The following is a 22,488-nucleotide window of genomic DNA, read 5'->3' as shown; positions in this document are numbered from 1 at the left end:
TGCCATGTTAGTTTCGATCAATGATATCCATCTCGGCTTTTTATACGGGATTTTTGACGGTCACTAAAAATACACAGACAGGATGAACCATCATCGCGGTTTGAACCGTTGCGGTGATGCAGAGTAAGCAGTCTGGCCGATTTATTCCGCTATCGAGATCACGCGGCGTGGCCGCGATAGGAAGCTCACACGGGGACGTCCCGGGTCGGACTTTGCCTCCGTTCTGACATTGTCGACTGCAACCAGCAACCATGACCCGCGTTGCATGAGCAAACTTTGGAGGAGTACAAAGCCGAAGGGATGCAAGTCAAAGTATGACTGTCGAGTTTGGCGGTGGAGAGACTGTTGAAAGCTATCGCGGGTGAAGAACCTGGGTGCATTCGAGCTGGCAGCTAGAGGGGAAGGCTCCGTCTGCCTGGCACTTGAATTGGAGAATGTAGTTGAGAAGCTGTGCCACATCGCCATTTGTTTCGGGTACGGCCCGCGATGGCACGTTAGTATAGTAGGACGATTATTCTCTGATTATTGTGGTAGCTATCTAAAGGAGATCTTCTAAGTCTGGGCCCATTCTTGCTTCATCAGATAGGACTTGAGATTGTCAACAGTTGTCTCTTCCATCTCGGCATTGTAGAAATCCTCGATCTTCCTGACCAGAGAGATATTCTCGGGGGTGACCAGATTGACAACGACACCATTTCGGCCGAAACGTCCGCCACGACCGACACGATGTTTGTACGTCTCATGATCAGCATGCAGATCATAATTAATAACCAAAGGAACCTGCTGCACATCGATACCACGGGCGAGGAGCTCAGTGGCAAGCAGTGACCTAGTAGAACCGGAACGAAATCCCGCCATGATTTCAGCACGTTCCGTCGCGGGCATATCCCCGTGCATGGCGGCGAAGGGAACGATGTCGAGGACGCCGAGCTTCTCCGCGAGCCATTCGGTCCTTTTGCGGGTGTTGCAGAAGGTGATTGTCTGGACGGATGTCGTGACGCTCGCGTATATGTCGAGGTAGGTGTCGAGCTTACGCTCGTCGTTTTCGACGTTGACGTAGAATTGCTTGATGCCTTCGAGGCGGAACCCCTTCTTCTTGACATATATGTGATGAGGATTACGCATCAATGTACTAGTTGCCTCGAGGAGGTCCTGCGGCATCGTGACAGTGCTAACCACGACCTGGATCGGCTGCGAAAGGAGGCGGGGGATATCGTAGATCTGATCCTCGAAACCACGCTGGGATGTTTTGGTTAGTCACAATCGCAAGAGGTTTCGAAGCTTGTATGAACGCTTACCGCGAAAATTTCATCGGCGTCGTCGAGGGCAATCCTCTCTATGTTGGCAGTCTCGAGGATATTGCGCTGTATCACATCCCTAAGGCGGCCCGGTGTTCCAACCACGACCTGAGGTGTCTCATCCCGGAAGACCTTCTCATAGTCTTGCGCGCCAACTCCACCAACACAGGCAGAACACCGGATGTTCATGAAGTCGCCAATTGCAAGTATGAACTTCTGAATCTGCAAAGCCGACTCGCGGGTGGGAACGAGGATCAGAGCCTGGCAGGCTTCCAGATCGGCTCTGAGCTTTTGAAGAATGGGGATGACCAAAGCAGCCGTCCTGCCGGAACCGTAAGTGGCTTCGGCAATCACATCCTGGCCGTTGATAATGGGCATGATGGCACACTGCTGGATAGACGAAGGGCGCTCAAAACCATAGGCGTACACTAGAGAGATGTCTTGCTTAGCGGCTAGGCGCAGCATACTTCTTTCGATGTGTCACTGGCACTTACCACCACGAAGAAGCTCAGGCCTGAGGTTCATATCATCAAAAGAAACGGTCTTATTGTATTTCGACTCCGTGAAATCTGTATCCCCTAAGTTAGCATTTGAGAGGTGGCCGTCTGTAGGTTGGCTAAAAGATAGTTTTAGGATGGTTCGAGGGAATAGGAAAGCCCACCCTCAGGATCATTCTCAAAGTCCATGTTAAGAGCCATCGTGCTCAGTAACCATCCGGGATCTTCTTTGGTGTTGCTTTATAGATGCAAGATCGAGCAGATTTCAATTCATGCTCACGGGAGAGTAGGATAAGCATGAAAGGATATGGCTGGAAGAAATTATAAATACTTAAAAACGAGCCGAAACAGTCGTTGTGATCACCGTAGCGCCTCAATTTTGAGCCAATTCCACTGAACTGCAGCCTAAAATCTGACTCATAAGCACGTGCTTCTTCGCTATGGATGTAGCATGCATCGGCGTCTACATTGGATGAATTCGCCCCTTTCTGTAGTCTTAGACAGACTGAACGCAACGACTGAGCCAGAGCCATGCAGTAATACAGCGGCTGGGCTTCCTTTTGTTGGCTTGATGGTCTTTTACCGTAGCGAGCAATCCGAGCCTAGTGGAGTCCCATCCTAGTGGCTCGCAAGTTGCATCGATTGGCCGGACCGACAACACGAATTCGACTTCTGACGATGACTACGTTTGTGACTGTACTTGATTTATCTAACCACGTTCCTCGGATTGTCATGTTTCCGCTGGGCGAGGCGTCGCTTTGGACTTGTCGCATTACGTCAAGCCGTGGTCGATAACCTAGTTATGTGTTTCCTTCGCTCGGTTTCAATCCGTGACAACGCTACTTGTGTCCATCCCAATGCATGTATGAAAGCCAGAAAATTCTGGTCATTGATAGTCAAGCGTATGCACTCATTGTACGCGTAAAACGCACCGAATTTCCCTGGACTCTAGACCCTGGTTGGAACATGACCCGAGTTCAATGACAAAGTTGAGGAGAAGGGGATAGGATAGGATGATAATAGTACAGGGTGACTTGGGTGTAAGTGCCAAAGCATACATGTATATAGTAAGGCATAAGAGCGCGTCGCTGCAGTAGAAGTATCACATCATCAAGCCAGCTGCTCTATATACTGTCTGGTAGATATTATATTCAGCTTTACAGCAAATCGACCATCGCCTTACTATCCTGTGGCCAACCTATGACTACTCAATCGCCACAACTCAATCGCCACACTCGGCAAAGAACCTCATCCAGGACGCATCTAAAACATTCGAGTTTAACCAAGCCTAGCCTAACAAATACTATTATCTCCATCCTTGAAAGTCACGACGCCTCCGGAAACAGATTGATAAAAGGTTCCGCAGGGGCCTAAGGCGGCACCGTTCCAATTGTCGTTGAAAGCACCACCGCTGCCAGCACGCACCTTGAACCTCTCTTCCCCAGTAGCCCAGGAGCGGCCCATGAGATACCAAACGTACTCATCATCCATCATAGCGCGCTGATCGTCCTGGACGTAATGATAGACCAACCCGTTGTTGGTGGAGAGCACAGACACGCCCTTGGACTTGGTATCTTTGCTCCAGCGCACCGAACAGTTGCCGTGCTCGTCGACATCCACGCGCGTGATTCCCCCGGCCATACCACTCATGTCGTTGAACTTGCCATTCAGCTCCTGTCCGTTCTGGCTCGTGAAGAAGGTTGGCCCGCCGTACGAGTTGAGTATCATGATTCCGTACTGTTTCTGCTGGGTGTCGTAATGAGCCAGCACGCTGTTCTGCACCGAGCCCTTGTTGTCTGTGAACAACGGCACCTGGCACAAGAGCTGAGAGCTGCTGTCCGCCTGCGGCGCTTGATGGTACACGTTGAGATGCAGGCGCGGAGTATCGTTGTCGGCGATGGCCACGTACTTGTCGACAAGCAACGCAGGCGTCGCACCTGAACCACGCGCCGAAATGGCCGTGTTGGGGTCAAGTCCGGTTCGTTCACCTGCAGCATAGGGAACGCGCCAACGTGTGGTGATCCCGCCTTCGGAGCCGCTCTTGGCCGTCAGCGAGTACATGTAGCCCGGCGCATTGGGTGTGTTGGATTTGCCGGACGGGCTTGTGACCATGTAGACGTTGGTGCCTGCCACGGCTATGCCATTCTCGACCGTTTCGCCATCAAGCTGTGCCTTGTGCACTTCGTTGCTAGGCGTGATGTAGCCGTACTTCGTCGAGTTGGCCAGGGTGCCGTTGGCGCTGGTGTCGAGCTGCAATGCACCAGTAGTGAACCAGATGTTGTTCTCGTTGTCAAACATGGCGTTGAGCAGTTGATCATCTTCTTGCAGCTGTGGACGCAGATCGACGGTACGCGTGGTCTTGAAGTAAGGGCGTCCCTGGAAAGTACCACGCTGCACGACCCAGATCATGCCTTGGGCCGAACTGACTAGGATGTCGTTCGTTTTGACAATTAATTCCATGTATGGGATGTTCAGCGCCTGATTGTCTTCCTCTGGATACCATGCCGCAAGTACGTCCAAAGAATCCGGGTTAAGCGCCACCAGTCCGTATCTCAGGGTGGTTGCATTGATGTAGCCAGACGTAAGTTGATTGTCTTGGCCCCAGAGGAAGACGAAGGCAGGCTGAGCTTTTGCGCTGGTGTGCGTTTTTACACCGCGCGGCCCGGGAAAGTCCTGGCTGCCGGAGTTGCCGCCATCGCTATGCAGCAGTGACGCTTCCGGTTGCCAGACGAAACGGGGCGATAGCGGCTCGCATTCAGCTGCTTGGCCGGTGAATGGGACACTTGTCAGATTCTGGGAATCTTTAAGTACTGGAGCTTTGGGATACGAAATAGGCGGAGGGATGTCCTTGAAAAAATCAGACGTTAGAATAAGCAACGGAGACTTTATGGGGTAAAAGAAAGTAACCAGACTTGACATGAACCGACAGGGTTCGCTTCAACTCGCAAGCTTCCCAGTGCCAGCAGGGCGGACCATAGGTATACTCGAAAAGGAAGCATAATAGTTCTCGCGCCTAGGCTAGAGGACTAAGGAAGGCAAGTTGAAATGGAGAATAGTTAAAGTCAGACCAGGTTGTGTTGTATAGTGCAATTAGGTGAAGTAATATTGACGACTTTGGCAAACATCTTTCGCGGCAGCTTTTAAACGAAGTCTTAGGTAGCTTATAAAAGAAATACGTCGTCATGCGAATCTATCATCGAATGAATTAGTTGGCGCAGCTGTCCTCCCTGTGGCTGTTTTTATTTTCGCCTCATTCGCGTCCCGCATCTTGCATCCTTCGCCAACCTACTACTAGTTTAGGGCGACTGAATCCTCGACACTTGTTGATGGCTTCAGCCTCGGGAAGAGAGTTGCGAGTTGCGAGCTACACCTTGCCCTGTATCTGGATTATACGGGAGCCTGATGTGGATCGTGTGCGCTTTAAAAAATGGAATGCGGGAGACTGTGGTGCTCTGAGGGATTCATAGAGGATTGTAGTCGGCGACCATTCATTGCGAGAAACCCGAAGTCACCAGCTCAGGTCTGTAAACTAACGACATTTGGACAGTAGACAGGCAAAGTCATCCTTCGGACAGCACCGAACCTCGCGTCTTACCCGAAGTTAGTGCGCTGCCCCCATTTCGACCCTACCTAGTGTGCTTGGCGCTAAGCATGGTTCCCGTGTAAGTGCCGCCTCGGAGAGAGCCGCCTCGGACCTCGGATTCGACGCACACTGGTTGCTCGCGCTTCAATTGACGTCGTGGCTGCTTGCTTTCTCACGTACGGTAGAGAGTATCATACCTCACTTGCTCTGGCGCAATACGTAGGGCGGTCTGGCAGTCAACTGTCCGGCCCGCCCGCTCCACCGCAGTCCGGAGCCGTGGATGTCATCGTCGCCGTAAATAGCGAACGAGGCTGCGCCTTGTCACTGACATTTTTCAGCGACTGCCTAATTTCGTCAATCATTGCCCAACTTTGTCAAGTGCCTGGTGTTCTGAGCTCGCATTCATCTCGCGAAGTCTCGTCGACGATTGGGATGACGGGGTAACTGAGTCTATCTACTGTGAAGCAGGAACATATAAGGTGATCATGCCCTCCAAGAAATTGTTCAACCTCTACACCATCACCAGAATCACCGCCATCACCACTTTCACTACGAACTCTTACGAGAACCAAAGACCATTCCATTAATTCAAATCTGGCTGCTCATCATGCAACCTCAATTTTTTACCAATATGCTCCTACCACTCGCGTTGGCTTGCCTCGCCCCAGCAGCCTCCGTCACGGCCTTCGTCTCCGGAAGCTCTTGTCCACCCTCAGAGCTTTCGGTGCGCCTCCCCCCCTTCCTCGATCCAGCGGTCAACGGCACCGGAAACGCTACCTCTGGTTGCAACGCGCCCGTCTCTAAGTTCGTGGCCCCTCCTACCGGCTTCTTCGCCGGCACTTGGTCCATCCGCAACACTTCCGGAACGTCCTACCTCACCTACGGCAACTTGCAATGGGACCTCACTCCTGCCATCGCCACCTGCGAGAAGAACAACACGGCCGACTGCACTCAGGGAACTCTGGCGGGAGAACTCAACGAAATCACGACCTGGACCCCGGCCGACAACAAGACAGCCCGCAACGGCGCCATCGGCGGCGGTGGTCGTGAGGTGGCCTCCGTCCGAGCCTACAACACCCCTCGTCGGTTGAACTTTCCCGCTCTGAACTCGGACTGGGATGCCGTCTTTGACAACACGATCTTAGAAGGTCCCGGGAAGGGCTTCATGCAGTCTTGGTCCGTCGTCTACTGGGGAGTGGACGTGGAGAAACTGCCTTTCATGGTTGTGCACGAGACCCCCCCGATGTTTCCCAACGGCGATATCGGTGGTACTGCTATTCATGCGATTAGCATCAACCGAAATGGGCCGGATCATGATTCCTTGTCAGCCGTGCTGGAGGCCTTGATGAACCTGGGCAATGCCGAGTTGACTCGTGACATCGAGAAGATGGCTGCGACTAAATGGGATGATGCTTTGAAGGGTGGGCCTGCTATCTGTGGTCCTGGGTGCATGAAGAACGAGTTGAAGAAGTAGGGGACTACTGGCAGGACTAGCACTGTTTGGTTTTTGGAGCTGCTGCGAGGATACTACTGTTTTATCTAGAAGATCAAGATAGAAATGCTTATACATGATTTTCAAGCTACACTTTTGCTGATGCGTCATACTCTGGAGAATATCATATACCAAGTATACTCCATCATATATCTCTGCTGGCAAAACACTCGTGTCACAATCAAGTTAGAATGGAATTGAAGCTGCAACTAATTGTATAGAAACCTTTGAGAAGGAAAACAGTTGACAGGAGATGGCTAGTGTAGCAGGCGTTCAAGACAGACTCGTCCCTTTGAAGTTGTTGATCCAAGTCACCAGTTTGAAAATATGAAGAGGACCACCGCACACCGCCGAAACGAGCAAGCCATGTTCCAATGATTGACCTTCTTGTACGACCTGCGGGAGCTATCGACCGATTGCCCCTGGCCGACGAAGGTGCGCTTCGACAGAGCCTTGTCTTCATCCTCGAGGGTCACACAGTCGTCGACGTTCTCAGCGGAGCAGAGAGGCGAAAGAGTGTGAAAGCATATATCGCAGAAGTAGCCGTTAGGGCTGATGAAGTCCAGACCCTAGGATCTGTTAGAGGAGCATATTATTTCGGCCTTGTGGGATGTGATGTTGGATACGATCAGCATATCCTAAATCCAACGATTGCGCTGCTTAGGCGACAAACGAACCGCGCCTCTCGCATTGTTGCTCGGCGATACACGGAGCTTTTAATGAACTGTGGCAGACTTTCCACTCTCGCACTGCATGAGCCGCAATATCAGATAAGGCTGTAAGCTCGCTTCTAGAAGGTGACGGGTATCTCAAACATGGCATCCACGAAGTAATAACAGTGGGCTAGTCGACCATGGAGATGGGTCCGGATCGATACGCGGGGAAGGCCTGCACCGCCCCCGGACACCTCAAATGCCCTCTCTCTGGACACAAACGCGTACAGATCTCAGCAATCAGAATGCGAACCAACGACTGGCGCTTAGTTCCATTTCAATCTCTCTCCTCAGATAAAGAACGCAACGCCGGCTGCCCAACCGAGAGAGCCAAGCAGTCGGTGTCGTGGCGTGCCACGCGGTCGAGATCTAAGCCTCCATCTAGCGGGTGGGTACGTGATGCACGCCGCGCTTAATTTACGCTCTAGAAAAATCTCCGAAGGGGACGTTGTTTGGCGTCTTTAAGCAGCCCAGTGGGGGGCTCTCCTTCTGGGGGGAGGAGGGGCGCAGGGTCCAGATTTCTATACGCGTACAGCGCGAGATGGTCTCGCTATACGTGTATGGTACCCGGCGACGGACTGTCACCGCGGGTTGAAGGCGTGTAAACAAAAGGAAGGTAGCCTTGGCGAATTGTGATTAAAATAATCGACTTTCTCGCAGTTTTGCGTTTGTGAATTTGGATTTCAGCTGGAACAAGCAACCACACCACATCCATCATCCGCCGAAGGCCGCCTCGTACCAGTCGCTACCGACGATATCTCGACACCACGCCAGGGGCATCATACGCAGAGACGAAATCCGCCAAAACCAATTCCATCATGATGGACAAAATCAGAGCCTTCTTCGAAAAACCTTTCTTCGAACCCCATCACAAGAAGAAGATCCACATCCTCCAGCTCGTGCTCATGCTCATCGCCATCATCCTCACCATCGCGCGCATGGCCATGCCCGTCATCACGACGCGGGCAAACATGATGGCCCTCACGATGGTAAGTCTTCTCCCCCAACCAAGAAATCCTTTTTCTTGACCAAAAGTATGCTAACCTACGACACCGACAGGGCCTCAAGTCGTTCGTAATCATCGGGTACCAGCTCCTCACGGCGCACAAGGAGCGCTTCAAGAAGTGGGCCTCGCTCAAGGCGAACGCCATCCTCAACACCCTCGAGATCGTCTTCTGGTTCGTCGCGTTCGGGCTGCTGTTCTCGGCCAACACAAAGTTCTGCACGGGCGCGAGCTGCGCTTTGAGTTGGGTCGTGACGCTGATATGTGCGGTGCTCATGTAAGTCTATGGCCTGATCTTCGGACAGACAGTTTTCTCGAATATCCAATTTGAAAAGAATGGAGCTAACAACTGGTTGTTGCAGTGTCCTCGCGTTCCAGACATCCGTCATCTCGATCAAGGAGCACCGATACTTCAAGAACTACGGCGCCGAGTACGGCACAAACTATCCAAAGGTCTAGATGAGTTAGAGAAGGAGTAGAGTCCTCGGGGAATAGAACCAGTGTAGACTTTGGGCGAAAGAACATTATGACTTTTACGAACCTCCTTCCTCCAGCCGACGTGACCCGATCTGCTTCTACAACTTCACGAAAGATCTTCATACAACCTGTCAAACGTCTCGCCCTCTGCTTCACACGAATCACCTCCATCCAACCTGAATCACCTCATTTGCTTCCAAGATTCCACCAAAGATCATCATATGATGTGTCGGCTCTCTCACCCTCTGGTTTTCACAAGATGCTTCATCCAGTCGAAACAGTCCAACCTGCTTTCACAAACTCACCGCAGATCTTCATACAAGTTGCCAGCAGTCTCGCTCTCCCCAACATGAATAGTGTAAGCAACACGGGCGTAGCCCTTGACCACCTCGCACAACTCAGGAGCAATGGACTTGTAGGCATGGAACAGGCCGAGAAACCCAACCACAGTATAGTCGTTGATCTGGCCCCATTTCTTGACCTCTAGCTTCGCCTTCTTACCACCCTTTCCGGGCATTGAAATCGCGAAGATGTATCCCAGGGCCTGAAAGCCCTTGATAGTCAGATCAAGACCCTCAACGGCATTGCCTCTCTCAATTTCCTTCTGACCAAGTCCGAAATATGAATCCCATAGCTCAAGGCGGACTGCCCCCTCTCTGCTCGGGTAACAGCTCTCGAGTTGAGTCAGAAACCGCTGTGCCTTGGATTCCTGGAGTGGTGTTCTACAGGTTTTCATAACCGAGTACAGCTGTTGAAGAAGACCCTGACGTTTCTGGAAGGCCTGTTGCGAAGTCGACTTCTTGTCAAGGCACAGCTCACACTCGCAGATAAAGCCCCAGCTCTGTAGACGCTTCTGGGTTGCCGCGCGGTCGTCATCTTTGTGAGGAAGTTGGTAGCAAAAGAGCAATTCCGTGTCGGGTTCGAGATCTTGAGCAGCTCGGAGGATCATCATGTCGCCGATGAAAGAACGTCTGCAATTGCCGACGCAGGAGTGGTTGATGTGAGATGCCATGGTCCAAATACCGCAAGTGTGAAAGGCGGATTCCTTCTCAGGGGTTTCAAAGCTCTTGAGACTGCTTCGCGGAGCTCCGAAGCAGTTCAAGCTAATGATTTTCTCGACGAGAAATCTACAACATGATGAGTGCGAGCAAAAAGACAGCCGTTTGGGAAGCCCACTTACGTATCGACTGGGATCTCGTCTGTCTGAGAATTCTTAGTTGAACCGTAGTCTCCACGGTACAGTTCCGTGAAGCGTGAAGCAATCTGCGGATTGTGCTGCAGCTTCTGAGCGACTTCTGAGCGATTGTGCCAATGAGATTGGCTTGACCGCCCACGTTCATCCTCTTGGTGGTCATATTCATCAGGATCCTGGAATTCTGGCGACCGATGGGATCGTCGTCCCCGGCGTAGCTATACGCAAACGCCTTTTCGCAAAGGAGGAGGTCTCCAGCCTTCACAGCCTTGGTCGCGAAGAGCCCGTTTCCACGTCCCGGGGACGCTCGAACCTCAACGGGACTGGAGAAGGTTGCACAGTCGATGAGCGGAGGAGTCGCCTTGGCTTGTCTGTACATCTGCGCCCACTGGTATTCGCCGGCCTCTTCGCGCAAGCGACGATGGACTCTCTCGACTTCCATCTTGGCGTCTTTGTTGGCAGGGTTAAGTTCGACCAGTTGCTGGAGCTTCTCTAAGCACAGGCTGAACTGCTCCAAAGCGTAATGTGCCTTCGCTTCTCGGAACAGGCCCTTCTCAGTCGGGACACTGCCGCCACGGGCCCTGAGAGCATCGGATAGCGCCTTCTCTGGACGTTGAAGTCTCAGATTCGCGAGTGAGCGGTTGAGGAGAGCAGTCTGTTCTTGCGCCGGCGTCGTAGCGGAAGAGATCGCATCGGAGTACCTGAAAGATGAGTTAGAAAATATGAGCCTCAAACAGCACTTTCATGAGATACTCACAGACGTTCAGCCTTTCCCCAGTTTTGCTGCGCGACGGCTGCGTTGCCCTGAGATCGGATCTCTTCCGAGTTGGTACCAGTCTTCCTGTAAGACCTCCACATCCTCGGGATGCGCTGATCGTCCGGATGGAGTACAAGGATGTCGCCGATGTGGTCCACGCGAAGGCTGTACCCTCCAGAGGTCGTAGCCTTGAAGAACGGCTCTTTGACTAGGCAGACGCTGTTCTGAGGGAGAATGTCCTCGGCCTTGACCAAGGTCTCATCTGGCTGGTTATAAAGCTGCAGCAGAGTCCCAGTTCCCTCCTGATCCTCCACGATGGCTAAGATAGAGTTCCATCTGTCAGGCGGGGTCATCGTTCGGACGAGAACCTGCTTGCCCCTGTGGTGTTCCTCCAGCTTCATCTTCGAGATTGGAAAGTGCTTGAGGCTGTTGGCGGGCCGGAGGCATGGGGGATAAGGCGGGGGAACCTGTGTGGTGATGAGCTGATGCCCATCGTTTTCTTTGATCTGTTTCATAGAGAGCTTCATGATAAACTGGGTCACCAGCAGACCAGCTGGTGGATGATCTCGAGGGATCTCTCCTTTCCGACGACTGGCTTTCTCCGCAGCCGTCATCAGATTCCGGAAAAACGACTCCATCTCCGACGATCCAGATGCATCTTTCACGTCCATGATGAGAAGCGATGGATCGGCAATACTGGTGTTTTCGTGAATGGTGAACTCTGGGAAGGATTTTCGGAACTCTTCTGAAGGATGGATTGAAGAAGAGAAGACCGGCCTCGGGGTATCGACGGAAAAGTTGAGGTCTATTTGATGGTTTTGACACTAGGGTTCATTGCTTGGGCGGAAGGCAGCAAACAGAAAAAGAAAAGCGTTGGTGGTTGCTTCCTCCCGGTTCGAGAGCGGCCTAAGGTAACCGCACGGTTACCTGCAGGAGGCCTACCATACCTTCCATGCCTTTTCTGTTTGTCTCACTTTTCACATGCATAGTTTTCTAGATATCTTTGAGATAAAAGCTCTTCCAAGTTGAACAAAGTGAATAAGGCGAGGCGCTTGGCTTGTTAGAGTGGTCGTCATCACAGCGCCCAACCGAACCTTGGCTGCGAGATGCATTGGGATTACAACCAGTGCCTACCCGACGCGCGTTTCTCCCACGTTCTAGATTTTATGAGAATGCATCAATGATTTCGACTTTGAACTGAGATGTAACTTGGGAACCGGGATTTCAATTGCTTCTTACAACATTTTCTGCTCTATTCTCCTACCCGACTCTTCTCACACAGCCCCACAAGTGGAAGCATGTCAGACATGTGGACTGGAAATCAAGTCTCTAGCTGGTGAAAGCCGGATCGCCTGTGAAGATGGGTGCTCTAGCTCCTCCACTCTTATTATCCTTTGGATCTCTCTCGACCAGCAGGTCATCCACGGAACGATCTTCAAGCTCATCTTCAACTGCCCTCGGTACCGCGATGGGTCCCTTGAAGGGATCAACCGGAGTCTTGTTCCTGACGTGGCTAACGGTCTCGAGAGCTCGGCCTTCAAGGCGGTGACTTTTTGCTCATATTAGCAGAATGAATCCATCCATATCATGGGCGTCTACTCACAGAGACTGACTGGGTGCGGCGTAAACGCTCGCAAATGACACAGCGACAGACAGAAAAGTAAGGATCTTCATATTTGCACAGAAAGATTTGGCTTGATAATACACACGCAGAGAGAGCAAGAGTGCTTGGCAGAGGACTTGAGGGCCTCTTCGGAGACTTAAATAGTCAAGCCTATGGTGAAACAGGGCGAACGCCTTGGCCCTACGCCTTATTAGTGCCCGCCTAAGGTTTGCTGTCGTGTTTCTGGCGTTTGGGATTCACGACTCAGGTTGTTCGCTTCTCCCTGAGCAGGTTTCTCCATTTTCTTGTGATAACAATGTCAAAGTTACCTGCTCTGAATTGCGGCATCAACCATTCATGGATGCCCATTGAGAACGAGAAGCACAAGCTGATATAGCGATATGAACTAACATGATGGATGTGTTCATCCCAATGGTCGACTTGCAGCTACCAACAACACAGCGAGTCAGACACTATGTTGACAGTTGTTGGACAATCATGCCTCAATGGCTTACCAAGTCACGATCTTCTGGCAAGAAAGACTCAAGAAATAGCAGAATTCGCAAATATCTCACCGTTAGAATCATGATAGGCGGCATTTTTAAAAGGGGAATAGAGACTATGCAATTATCTCTTCTGTACTCCCTAAGCCTGCTTCTGATGAAGGATAAATACAACTATCGCAATCACGGATGAATCCCATGTGACCCTGGACATGGAACCTGAAGTAAGACCACACAATCAAACCATGCCCGCCGCAGCGGCAGCAGAACCGCTAGACGCGTTGGCCTTCTTTCCGCCGTTTTCCTTGTTCTTCGCATCACCGCCGCCGTTGTTCTTCTTGCCGTTGTCAACAACAGTGCCATTGTTGTTATTGTTGCCGGCGTTGCCATTGTCCTTGCCCTTTCCGTTCGCCTTTCCGTTGTTCTTCTTTCCATCTTTAGCATTGTCGTTGTTCTTCTTGCCGTTCTGCTTTCCATCGTTATTCTTCTTGCCCTCGTTGGCATTGCCGTTGGCCTTGCCGTTGTTCTTCTTTCCGTTGTCCTTTCCGTTGTTGTTCTTCTTGCCGTTGTCCTTGCCATTGTTCTTTCCGTTGTTTTTCTTTCCTTTGCCGTTGTCCACTGCGGTGCCATTGTTGTTATTGTTGTTATCCTTTCCCTTGCCATTGTTCTTCTTCGCTTCCTTAGCGGCGTTGTTCTTGGCAGCATTGTTGTTGTTCTTCTTCCCATTCTCCTTGCCGTTGTTGTTCTTTCCCTTTCCGTTATCAGCGGCGGTTCCATTGTTGTTGTTATTGTTGTTGTTGTCCTTTCCCTTCCCGTTGTTCTTCTTCCCGTTGTTCTTAGCGGCGTTGTTATTCTTCTTGCCATTCTCCTTCGCGTTGTTGTTCTTCTTGCCGTTGTTCTTGGCATTGTTCTTTCCGTTTCGGCACCTGCAAGATTTGCCCTTGGCATCTTTGCCCCTCTTCTTGCCTTTGCCGCATTGGCAATTGTTTCCGTTGTTCTTCTTTCCCGCGTTGGCGTTGTCTTTTCCTTTGCCGTCATTCTTCTTTCCACCACCTATGGTTCAGGTTAGCAAGTAGCCCGCTCTGTCTTTTCCATCCATTGGTCACTACATACCAGCTGTGTTGTTGGCTTGTCGCGCGACAATCTCGCCGAAGTGATCGGCTTCTGAGAGGTCCCGAGCAGTTACGCCATCTTCCTCTTCGTCTTCTGGAGTGGCAGCCAGAGAGAAGGGCTGAAGGGTTGTATCCTCCTCGTCTCTCTCAAAGAGAGAAGCTCCATCATTGACAGCTTCAAGATCCCGGGCTAACTCTTCCCTCGCCGCGTTGATTCCGGAGTCCGTTACGGCGGCAGCCGCAAGACTGGCCCAGAAGAGAATGGATACGGCCTTCATGATGGAGTGATTTGACGTTGGTGGCGTCGAGAAGTGGAAGGAATGCAACCTAAAGACTTCGCCGAATTTGTGTGAGTCGAAGAGGTTAAGACGAAATGAAAACGAAGTGACAGTCAATGTCGAGTGGTTAACAACGTTCGGTGAATATAGCGAATGTACAGAAATGTAGGCGCCCGGCGCATGAAAGAGTCTGGCTGCTTGTGGTGAGGAAGTAGTTTCAAGGCCACAACAGCGGGATATCTGATGATTTATAGGAAAGTCTATCATTCCATTTCCGTCAACGATCTGAGTCTACAGGAATAGAAGGTCCAGAGCATGCTGCCGGCCTGACACACAGAGTGACCAGCCTCACCCCAACCAACTTGCCGGCGAAACCGAGCAACAGCTAGTACAGCCAAGTCGTTATCCTGAGACCCCGTGGGAAAATAGGCAGTGCAAGTTCCAAGTTTGCAGTTTGGCAGCATGGGTGTGTTCATCTGGTGTCAGGTGAATGCTGCCATCCATTCAGTTGGAAAGCCTGAGAGCAAGTTTTGGGTTCGGAATCGCACCCGAACAGGGAACTTCAGACGGATAGGCAACTTAACCCGCCCAGTTCCCCAGCAGACATCCTAGATCGTCTCGTCAGCACTAGCTCGACCGGTAGCCTTACAAGCAATATGATCCGCGACCCAAGCATCTGGCTCGAATGTTGAGACCACCGGAAGGCCTGTGCCGTGTGGTCAAGCACTGCCTCAGGTGCTTCGAATGCTTCCATGGAAAACTGGAGCGTTGCGCCAAGCTCATGTTGCAGATCGTGGTGGCCGCGGGGAAAGCATCAACGGGACCCGAGGCCAGCGCCAGACTTACTTAGTACGGAACGATGAACATTTCCGTATTGGTCTTGACTGGTTTCTGCTGGCCCGTGCTGCGAAGTTCAGACATCTTGTGACGGAGGCTAGTGAATGAGGCCTTCCTTGCTCGTGTGGACTTCCAGATCCGGTCGTTTGAGACGGGAAGATGCCAGGTTCTGGCAAGGTCTTCCTTGTAGTGATATTTGAGACGATTTTAGAGTTAAAGTTTAGGTATTGACAGAGGCCGGAGACTAAGGGCTGCACAAGTAGACGGCAATATTCACAGATTTCCAATGAGAAAATCGACAAAATCAGTCCGCAGCTTATTTTACGTCTCTTACGCTAGTAGCAGTAGGTGTTTGACCATTTAGAAGATCAATATCACAAGCATGCCAGTTTGACTCGACTTTCAAAAGACTCCTGTTGTAGACACAGCTGATGTGGGGAGAAATGGCCGTTTACCCGCGGGAGCTTCTTTGCCGTCCGTCAACCCAGGGTTATGGGTGATGGACTGTCTCAGATAAATTTAGCATTGGATTGTTCTAGCAGAAAAGAGCCAGACTTCGTGGGGAACGGCTCTGAACGCCATGGGAGGAGGGTCCATGCCTGCAGCAACTAATAGCTCTGGAACTGGAAAGATGACTTCCCGTGGCCTAAACGACCGCCTAGTTGGCTACTGCAACACGAGATTGTCCGGTCTTGTCATGTAAGTTCTGTCATCTGAATGGCGTGACCTTTTGTCAGAATTGTCAGCCCAATGGGGCACTCGGCCCGTGATCTTGCTCATGTCGCTACCTGAGTCAAGTCGCCAACGTTGAGAACATCACGGAATAAGTCACCGGTCTCATATAGAACTTCTACGCTTGGCAGTGATCATCCAATCTTTCTCAACCTATATGATGTGACTTACACTTCACGTTGAGGCTCTGTTTGAGGTATGCAGATCCTCTAGTGGCTGAGCGAGAAGCACGCCACATTACTCGAGTGTTCAAGACTGAGGATTTCTCGGCTCTTTGGGACATGACAATACCCTTCACTGCAAAAGATAAGACTCCCGAGGACTTTGAAGTGATGAAAAGTCATATGACGTATTTCAGACGCTCTTTTAAAAGGCAAAAGCTTGTGATAACACGCATTTGCATGCGAGTAAAATACGCCAATTATATGTAGACAAGAATATCTCATTGAACTACGACTCAGCCTTTTGAGGAACATTACAGCATTCAAAAACCACTCTCTTCATGCATGTATAAGCTCGTTATGCGAAAGCTTGACAAACGCATTGATACTGATTCGACCTCCATATGCGCTCCGTTGCGACTGGAAAGCAGGAACCGACACTCCTTCTTGACCATGAAGATATGATATGTCCTACAGTTTGATATTTATTTTTCTTAACTCGCATGCTTGTGATCATTTTGTCACCACGAATCGACAATGGGATCTCAGCATTCGGGTTGCCTTGAGCTATCCGTCAGATCACAACCGCGATGCTCCGCTGTTTGACAGGAAATGGCCGGCTTGTCGCTGAATTAGACCAAGTATTGCACACACATTCTTTCTCGTTTTCTCATCTTTCAAACAGACTACTGTTTGCAGAATTTCGCCAAGCATGCGGGATTTTGACTCACTCTACCATAAGCTCAATTGCCAGTGTTCTTGGCTACATTCATGTCTGATGAGGGGTCGGCTGCGCAGCTGCCAAGATTGTCCCCTCATGTTCCAGCGGTCTAGGCAGTTCCTTGACAGACATTCAAATCACCAGATATGAGAAATGTCGGGATACACGGACAGATTCAAGTCCCGCTTCCGTGGTATTTGAAATTTCCGTCCGTATTCTATCGACATTTGGGAGACAGAATTTACCCCTCATCACGCCACGCTATCACAGAGCATGCAGGATGCGATGCAGGGTCTTTAGGTTCCGGGCCTTGGCAGCTCGCATTAGTAGAAGAAACAAACTTGGCATAATACCACCATCTAGACACCAAATCATGCCCAAGTCGGTGGTTGCAGACACAGCCTCCCATGGATAACCGCTCTAATACCGCAGCAGGGCGCGCTGGACCATGAAAAGGCGATGGCACGCTGAATGGATGGTCTGTTACTACGAGAGCCCGGGAGCGTGGCACTACGAATCCTTCTCTCCTACTAGACTCAATGCTGCCTCTCAATATAGCCCAAGAGAGCTCGAAGCCGGAGCATTTTCCTCGCCTTTCAAAGTTAACATCCGGCACCGGAGACCACGCCACGAACATACAGAGCAAGAGAAATTGCTCAACCGATTGCGGCGGTGAACAGGCCAAACTCCAAAGAACACGGGGTGGTTACTGCCGGGAATAAGGTTCGAGTAAATGTGTGCGAGCCATAATCGAATGCCTGCTCGAACATCAAGTCCGCCTTATGGTTCCTTGAGCGGAAGTGAAGAATAATCATCTTTTGGCTCTCTTCCGAACCCCGCTCCGAGTCCTCCGTCGAGAGTTGAATAAAGGTGCGGACCTGCATGGTGCATCGGGGCATACGCCAAGTTGGACTGATTAGACACAAGTTCTTCCGAAGGTCAGTTCATCGTGGCCCTCATGATCCGGGTCTCGCGAGCCATATTCGGTCAACAGGGACATAACGACCGTTTTCCATCCCGCGTCGAATCCAATCACGGAAGATCTCGCCTTTGACCTTGTTTTTCCCATTAAACACTACCAACTCTGGGATTGGCGGGGAGCTGCCAAGAGCCGGCCATGAATGTCACCTCGGCAAGAATAAGGTACTACCGACTAACACCGAGCAGGAAGCTGCCATCTAATCTAATCATATGGATCTAATTTGGCCCACCTCAATGTCACTGAACCACTGAGAGTGATTCCTCCCCTGCATCGAGCAATGCTTCTGCAAATATTGATGTCTTGTGAGATGGAACGAAGAAGTCTGGTCCGCGACCCAGCCTGGCTTGCCATTTTATCCAAGTGAAAGTACAAAATGACGAGATACGGCACCATGACAAGACATCCCACCGGGCGAGTCTCAGAGAACTCTCGTTTTTCAATTTGGGAAAACTTCCGTTGTCAACTCTCAGAGGCCAAGATTGGCTCTGTTCTCTTATCATGGGTCTGAAGTCATTGATTGCGTGGAGCTCCGTGCTGCTTTCCGGAGTCGCTTTCAGTCAGACCACCTCCGACGATCCTGAAGCTCTTTTCGGACCCATTTCTCCGGTCTCAGTGGACAGCGGAAGGTACATCGTCAAGTTCTCTGGAACTGGCTCGGCAAAGTTCAGAAAGCGTGATGGTAGCTTGGTATGTCTCACTGGAAGCATCGCAGCCAGTTTCATTGAAATGAATCTCTGACTTGCTGTTAGAACGCTGATGGTTTCTTCATTACCCTCGCCGAGTCCGGCCAAGAAGCGTCCCCAGCCGTGAGCTTCAACTCCCCGCTCTTCCACGGCGCTTCATTCGATCTCAAGAACACCACCGGCGAGTCCATTGCAGACATTGAAGCCTTACCTGAGGTCGAAAAGATATGGCCTGCTTCTCTTTTCACCGTGCCCACCACTAGTGCGGCAGTGGTGCAGTCGGAATTTCCCACTTGGAACCCCCACAACGACACCAATGTTGCTCTAGCACACGCCAATGGATACCTCGGAAAAGACGTCATTGTTGCCATCATCGATTCTGGTATTGACTACAACCACCCGGCTCTCGGCGGCGGGTTTGGCGCCGGTTTCAAAGTTGAGAGCGGATACGACCTTGTAGGCGACGACTATGAGCCGGGAGACATCTACATCCCCGACGAAGATCCAATCGACTGTAACGGACATGGCACTCACGTTGCGGGCATCATCGCTAGCACCAACGAGTTTGTCCCTGGCGTTGCGCCATCTGCTCGGTTGCGCGCATATAAGGTCTTTGGATGCGGTGGCAGCACCTATGAGGATGTGATAGTCGCCGGCTTTCTTCAAGCCCATGAGGAGGGTGCGGACATCATCACCGCTTCTCTTGGCTCCAATAGAGGCTTCGCAGACACCCCGTTAGCTGAAGTTGCATCGTCCATCCAGGCTGCGGGCACGTTTGTGTCCATCGCTGCTGGAAACGCTGGCGAAACAAGTATGTTCATGAGTTTACCAGCCTCCCGATTAACTATGCAGAGCTAATTAGCATTACAGACGGCCCGTGGTATACTAGCAGTGGAGGCAACGGATTCGGTAGTACTACTGTTGGAAGTGTGGAACATGACGAATTGGTTGCCTTCACGACGATCGCGCGATCCAGCAGCGGCGAGTCTCGAGAAATTGTAAGCGGAATCGAAAACCCATCGTTTGAAACATTGATTTTGACCTTGAATTTCAGATATATCTTGCCGACAACGGAGTTCAGTGGAACATCAATGGTTCCTTCCCTGCCTCCTGGCCTTCCAGTCCCAGAGACCACAGCGCATGCGGTTCTAGTGATCCAGTCCCGGACAGCAACGTTCTGATCATCCCGTAAGTCCTCCTTACCACATGAACGCCTTCGGTCTCTAACAATCCAAGTCGTGCCGATTGTGGCTGGCAAAGAACAGACAGCGGCTTGATGGGCCAGGTTGACTGGGTCTTCATCTACAACTACGAGGGTTCGGAGTGGGAGATCCCCGCTCGAGTGCGATACGCTCCCGAAAGCCAACCGAAAGGATGTGAGTTAGACGGGTAACACCACTTCAGTCCGAGACTCTGACAACTCTCAGTCAGCTTGATCACCTACGAAGATGGAGACTGGCTTGTCAGTCAGCACGAGAGCAATCACTCCGTGACTTTCGACTTCGTCAACGACCACAAGCCGGCAGCCATCGACCGTCCATCATTCGCCGGTGGGAGAATTGACCAGTTTACGTCCTGGGGACCTACCTTGGATGCCCGAATGGCTCCTCAGATCTCAGCTCCGGGTGCGTATCTTGCTTTCTCAAACATCACACACGCTAATCTCCTCAGGTGGCTCTATCTTCTCAACCTTCCCTCTCGGCTCAGGTGGATGGGCAACGCTTTCAGGAACGAGCATGGCAACACCTTATGTAAGACATTCCTGAATTGACATGGACTTCGTGCAGCTAATGGTTTAGATTGCCGGAGTTGCTGCTCTGTACTTTGCTGCCAATGGTGGAAAGGCTGCGCTTGGAGAGACTGCTGCGAAGCTGGCTCACGAGAAGATCATCGCCAGCGGCAAGCCAATTCGACACTATGACGGCACCGACAACCTGGCGTAAGTGGTCAATACCATATCTTGTCTTCAGCGACTCAGACTGACGGTAATCACAGGTCTGTTGTTCACCAGGGAGCGGGCATGGTGGACGCCTTCAAGGTGGTCAACCACTCAACAACAATCAGCCCCGTCGTTCTCAATCTCAACGATACCGACCACTTTCAGGGCGTTCATGAGGTGGAGATCACGAACTCCGGCACTGAGTCGGTAACGTATCAGCTCTACCATGAGCCGGGGATCACCATTTTCTCGAAAGGCGCTGGCGATGCCTGGACGTCCATCTCACCACCTTACGCAAGTGACGAAGGAAACATCGCAACGGCCGAATTCTCCACAGCTGAGTTGACGTTGGGCCCAGGTGAAACCGGTGCCTTTACGACGACATTCACCGAACCGTCTGCCTCTGAAGCAATCAAGCTGCCTGTCTATGGAGGCTCTATTTTGGTTGTGGGATCTCAGGGCGAGGCAATCCGAGTTACCTACATGGGTAAGTTGACCTTGCTAAGGCTGTCACCATTTCATCGACTGATATCTTGTACAGGAGTGAAAGGATCTATCTACGCAAGTGACATCTGGGAAATGCACCGCGGCACGCCCTTGCTCTTGAGTGGCTACGGCGGGCTTATGGAAGAAGGCCACAACTACACCTTCGAAGAAGGTGGCGATGTGATGCAACCTTACTTCAATGTCCTCTGGTCTACCCGGGAGATCAGCTTTGATGTGAGTAGCCTCGATTCTTTCTCATCAGGTATATCCTAATCAAACAACCTAGTATGTTGCTCGTGACTGGAACGAGTCAGACTGGGTTTACCCCATGGTTCCAGGACAGAACAAGTACTTTGGATCCTTCATCACCGTGCCTTCGGGTCTGTCCGAAACCATCACGAGCTTCCCAATCAAGAACTACCCTCGAAATGGCGGCGGTGTTTACGCTAAGCCCCAGAACAAGTTTGCTCATGGCGAGGACATCCCCATCGGCGAGTACAAGATTCTATGCCGTGCTCTTCGCACATTCGGAGACCCGAACAACTTGAACGACTGGCAGTACAAGGTTTCGCCCTGGTTCCGAGTCACAAGAGAGAAACCTCCGGTCACCGAAACTCCAACAACAACTGTCGCTCCTCCGACGCCAACTTCCACCATCAGCCTTCCTGAACCCTGTGCTGCAACCGCGACACCCATCAGCATTCAGGCTACGCTTGCATCTGGAGAGGGTCCGTACGGAATTTACCTTTACTCCGACTTTGCCGCCATCGATCTCGCAGGAAGCAAGACAAACCTGAACTTCACCTTCACGAGCGACAACCATGTTTACACATGGTATGACTCAGCATATAAGGCATTCTCGGTGCACACCAACACCAACAGTCTCATCTACGTATACACAGAAAGCAGAGTCTCAGGGGCCTTCTCTTTTCTCGACTGTTCTATCGTAGATGGCAAGCTGGACTGCGAGTCTAATGGAAAGAAGGCCTTGTATGTCTGCGACAGTGGAAACGGCCTCTTGCGTCATGGGACAGAACTACTTGATGGTTGCCAGGCTGTCACGTTGAATGTCGGATCAAGAGAGAATCCGAACTGCGCCGCTTCCACGACTTCTGTCAGCGCTACGGAAGTGACTGCAGTTCCTACTACGTTCTCGACTGCTGTTGCTACCGGGACCTCGTCGGAGACATCCAACTAAGTCTGCATCACTCATGATAATTGAGCAAGAAGCTTGAGACCGTAGAAGCCTACGTCTACGACATCACGAGATCAGAATACAGAGAAGATTTCACACCCATATCCGGACATCTTTCGTTACTCATCTTTTTTCATATACGTACTGAGATATTTGGTTGTGTTAATTGAAGCTGTGCGGGATTCAACTTGCAGCCTCATCCTCAATACAACGCGTTTGCTGCATGAACCCAGACTACTATCAA

General features: G+C 51.2%; 6 protein-coding genes across 6 annotated transcripts; 3 read left to right on the top strand and 3 right to left on the bottom strand.

Annotated features, from left to right (window-relative positions):
• Positions 1–552: 552 nt before the first annotated feature.
• CkaCkLH20_11879 (uncharacterized protein) lies at positions 553–4,585 on the bottom strand (the record flags this gene model as incomplete). Its single annotated transcript, XM_038894593.1, has 4 exons — positions 553–1,239; positions 1,299–1,726; positions 1,793–1,867; positions 3,178–4,585. The coding sequence occupies 4 exons, from the start codon at positions 4,583–4,585 to the stop codon at positions 553–555; spliced, it is 2,598 nt and encodes an 865-aa protein (XP_038740034.1).
• Positions 4,586–6,009: 1,424 nt separating this feature from the next.
• Positions 6,010–6,852, top strand: CkaCkLH20_11878 (uncharacterized protein; the record flags this gene model as incomplete). Its single annotated transcript, XM_038894592.1, has 1 exon — positions 6,010–6,852. One exon carries the CDS (start codon positions 6,010–6,012, stop codon positions 6,850–6,852), a length of 843 nt encoding a protein of 280 aa, XP_038740033.1.
• A 1,549-nt stretch (positions 6,853–8,401) lies between these two features.
• On the top strand, positions 8,402–9,045 carry CkaCkLH20_11877 (uncharacterized protein; the record flags this gene model as incomplete). The annotated part of the gene is made up of 3 exons (XM_038894591.1): positions 8,402–8,572; positions 8,643–8,863; positions 8,949–9,045. 3 exons carry the CDS (start codon positions 8,402–8,404, stop codon positions 9,043–9,045), a joined length of 489 nt encoding a protein of 162 aa, XP_038740032.1.
• A 319-nt stretch (positions 9,046–9,364) lies between these two features.
• On the bottom strand, positions 9,365–11,683 carry CkaCkLH20_11876 (tpr domain protein; the record flags this gene model as incomplete). Its single annotated transcript, XM_038894590.1, has 4 exons — positions 9,365–10,190; positions 10,244–10,347; positions 10,398–10,956; positions 11,013–11,683. The coding sequence occupies 4 exons, from the start codon at positions 11,681–11,683 to the stop codon at positions 9,365–9,367; spliced, it is 2,160 nt and encodes a 719-aa protein (XP_038740031.1).
• Positions 11,684–13,356: 1,673 nt separating this feature from the next.
• CkaCkLH20_11875 (uncharacterized protein) lies at positions 13,357–14,508 on the bottom strand (the record flags this gene model as incomplete). The annotated part of the gene is made up of 2 exons (XM_038894589.1): positions 13,357–14,171; positions 14,232–14,508. The coding sequence occupies 2 exons, from the start codon at positions 14,506–14,508 to the stop codon at positions 13,357–13,359; spliced, it is 1,092 nt and encodes a 363-aa protein (XP_038740030.1).
• Positions 14,509–18,439: 3,931 nt separating this feature from the next.
• Positions 18,440–22,247, top strand: CkaCkLH20_11874 (subtilisin-like serine protease pr1c; the record flags this gene model as incomplete). The annotated part of the gene is made up of 11 exons (XM_038894588.1): positions 18,440–18,628; positions 18,691–19,435; positions 19,495–19,622; positions 19,679–19,812; positions 19,861–20,000; positions 20,052–20,249; positions 20,296–20,375; positions 20,424–20,563; positions 20,620–21,050; positions 21,105–21,283; positions 21,336–22,247. 11 exons carry the CDS (start codon positions 18,440–18,442, stop codon positions 22,245–22,247), a joined length of 3,276 nt encoding a protein of 1,091 aa, XP_038740029.1.
• Between the last annotated feature and the right edge of the window lie 241 nt (positions 22,248–22,488).

The sequence above is a fragment of the Colletotrichum karsti genome (genome assembly GCF_011947395.1).
Source record: "Colletotrichum karsti strain CkLH20 chromosome Unknown Scaffold52, whole genome shotgun sequence".
NCBI classification, from domain to species: Eukaryota; Fungi; Ascomycota; class Sordariomycetes; order Glomerellales; family Glomerellaceae; genus Colletotrichum; species Colletotrichum karsti.
The sequence above is the reverse complement of the archived record's forward strand: the minus strand, read 5'-3'. Positions and strand labels throughout refer to the sequence as shown.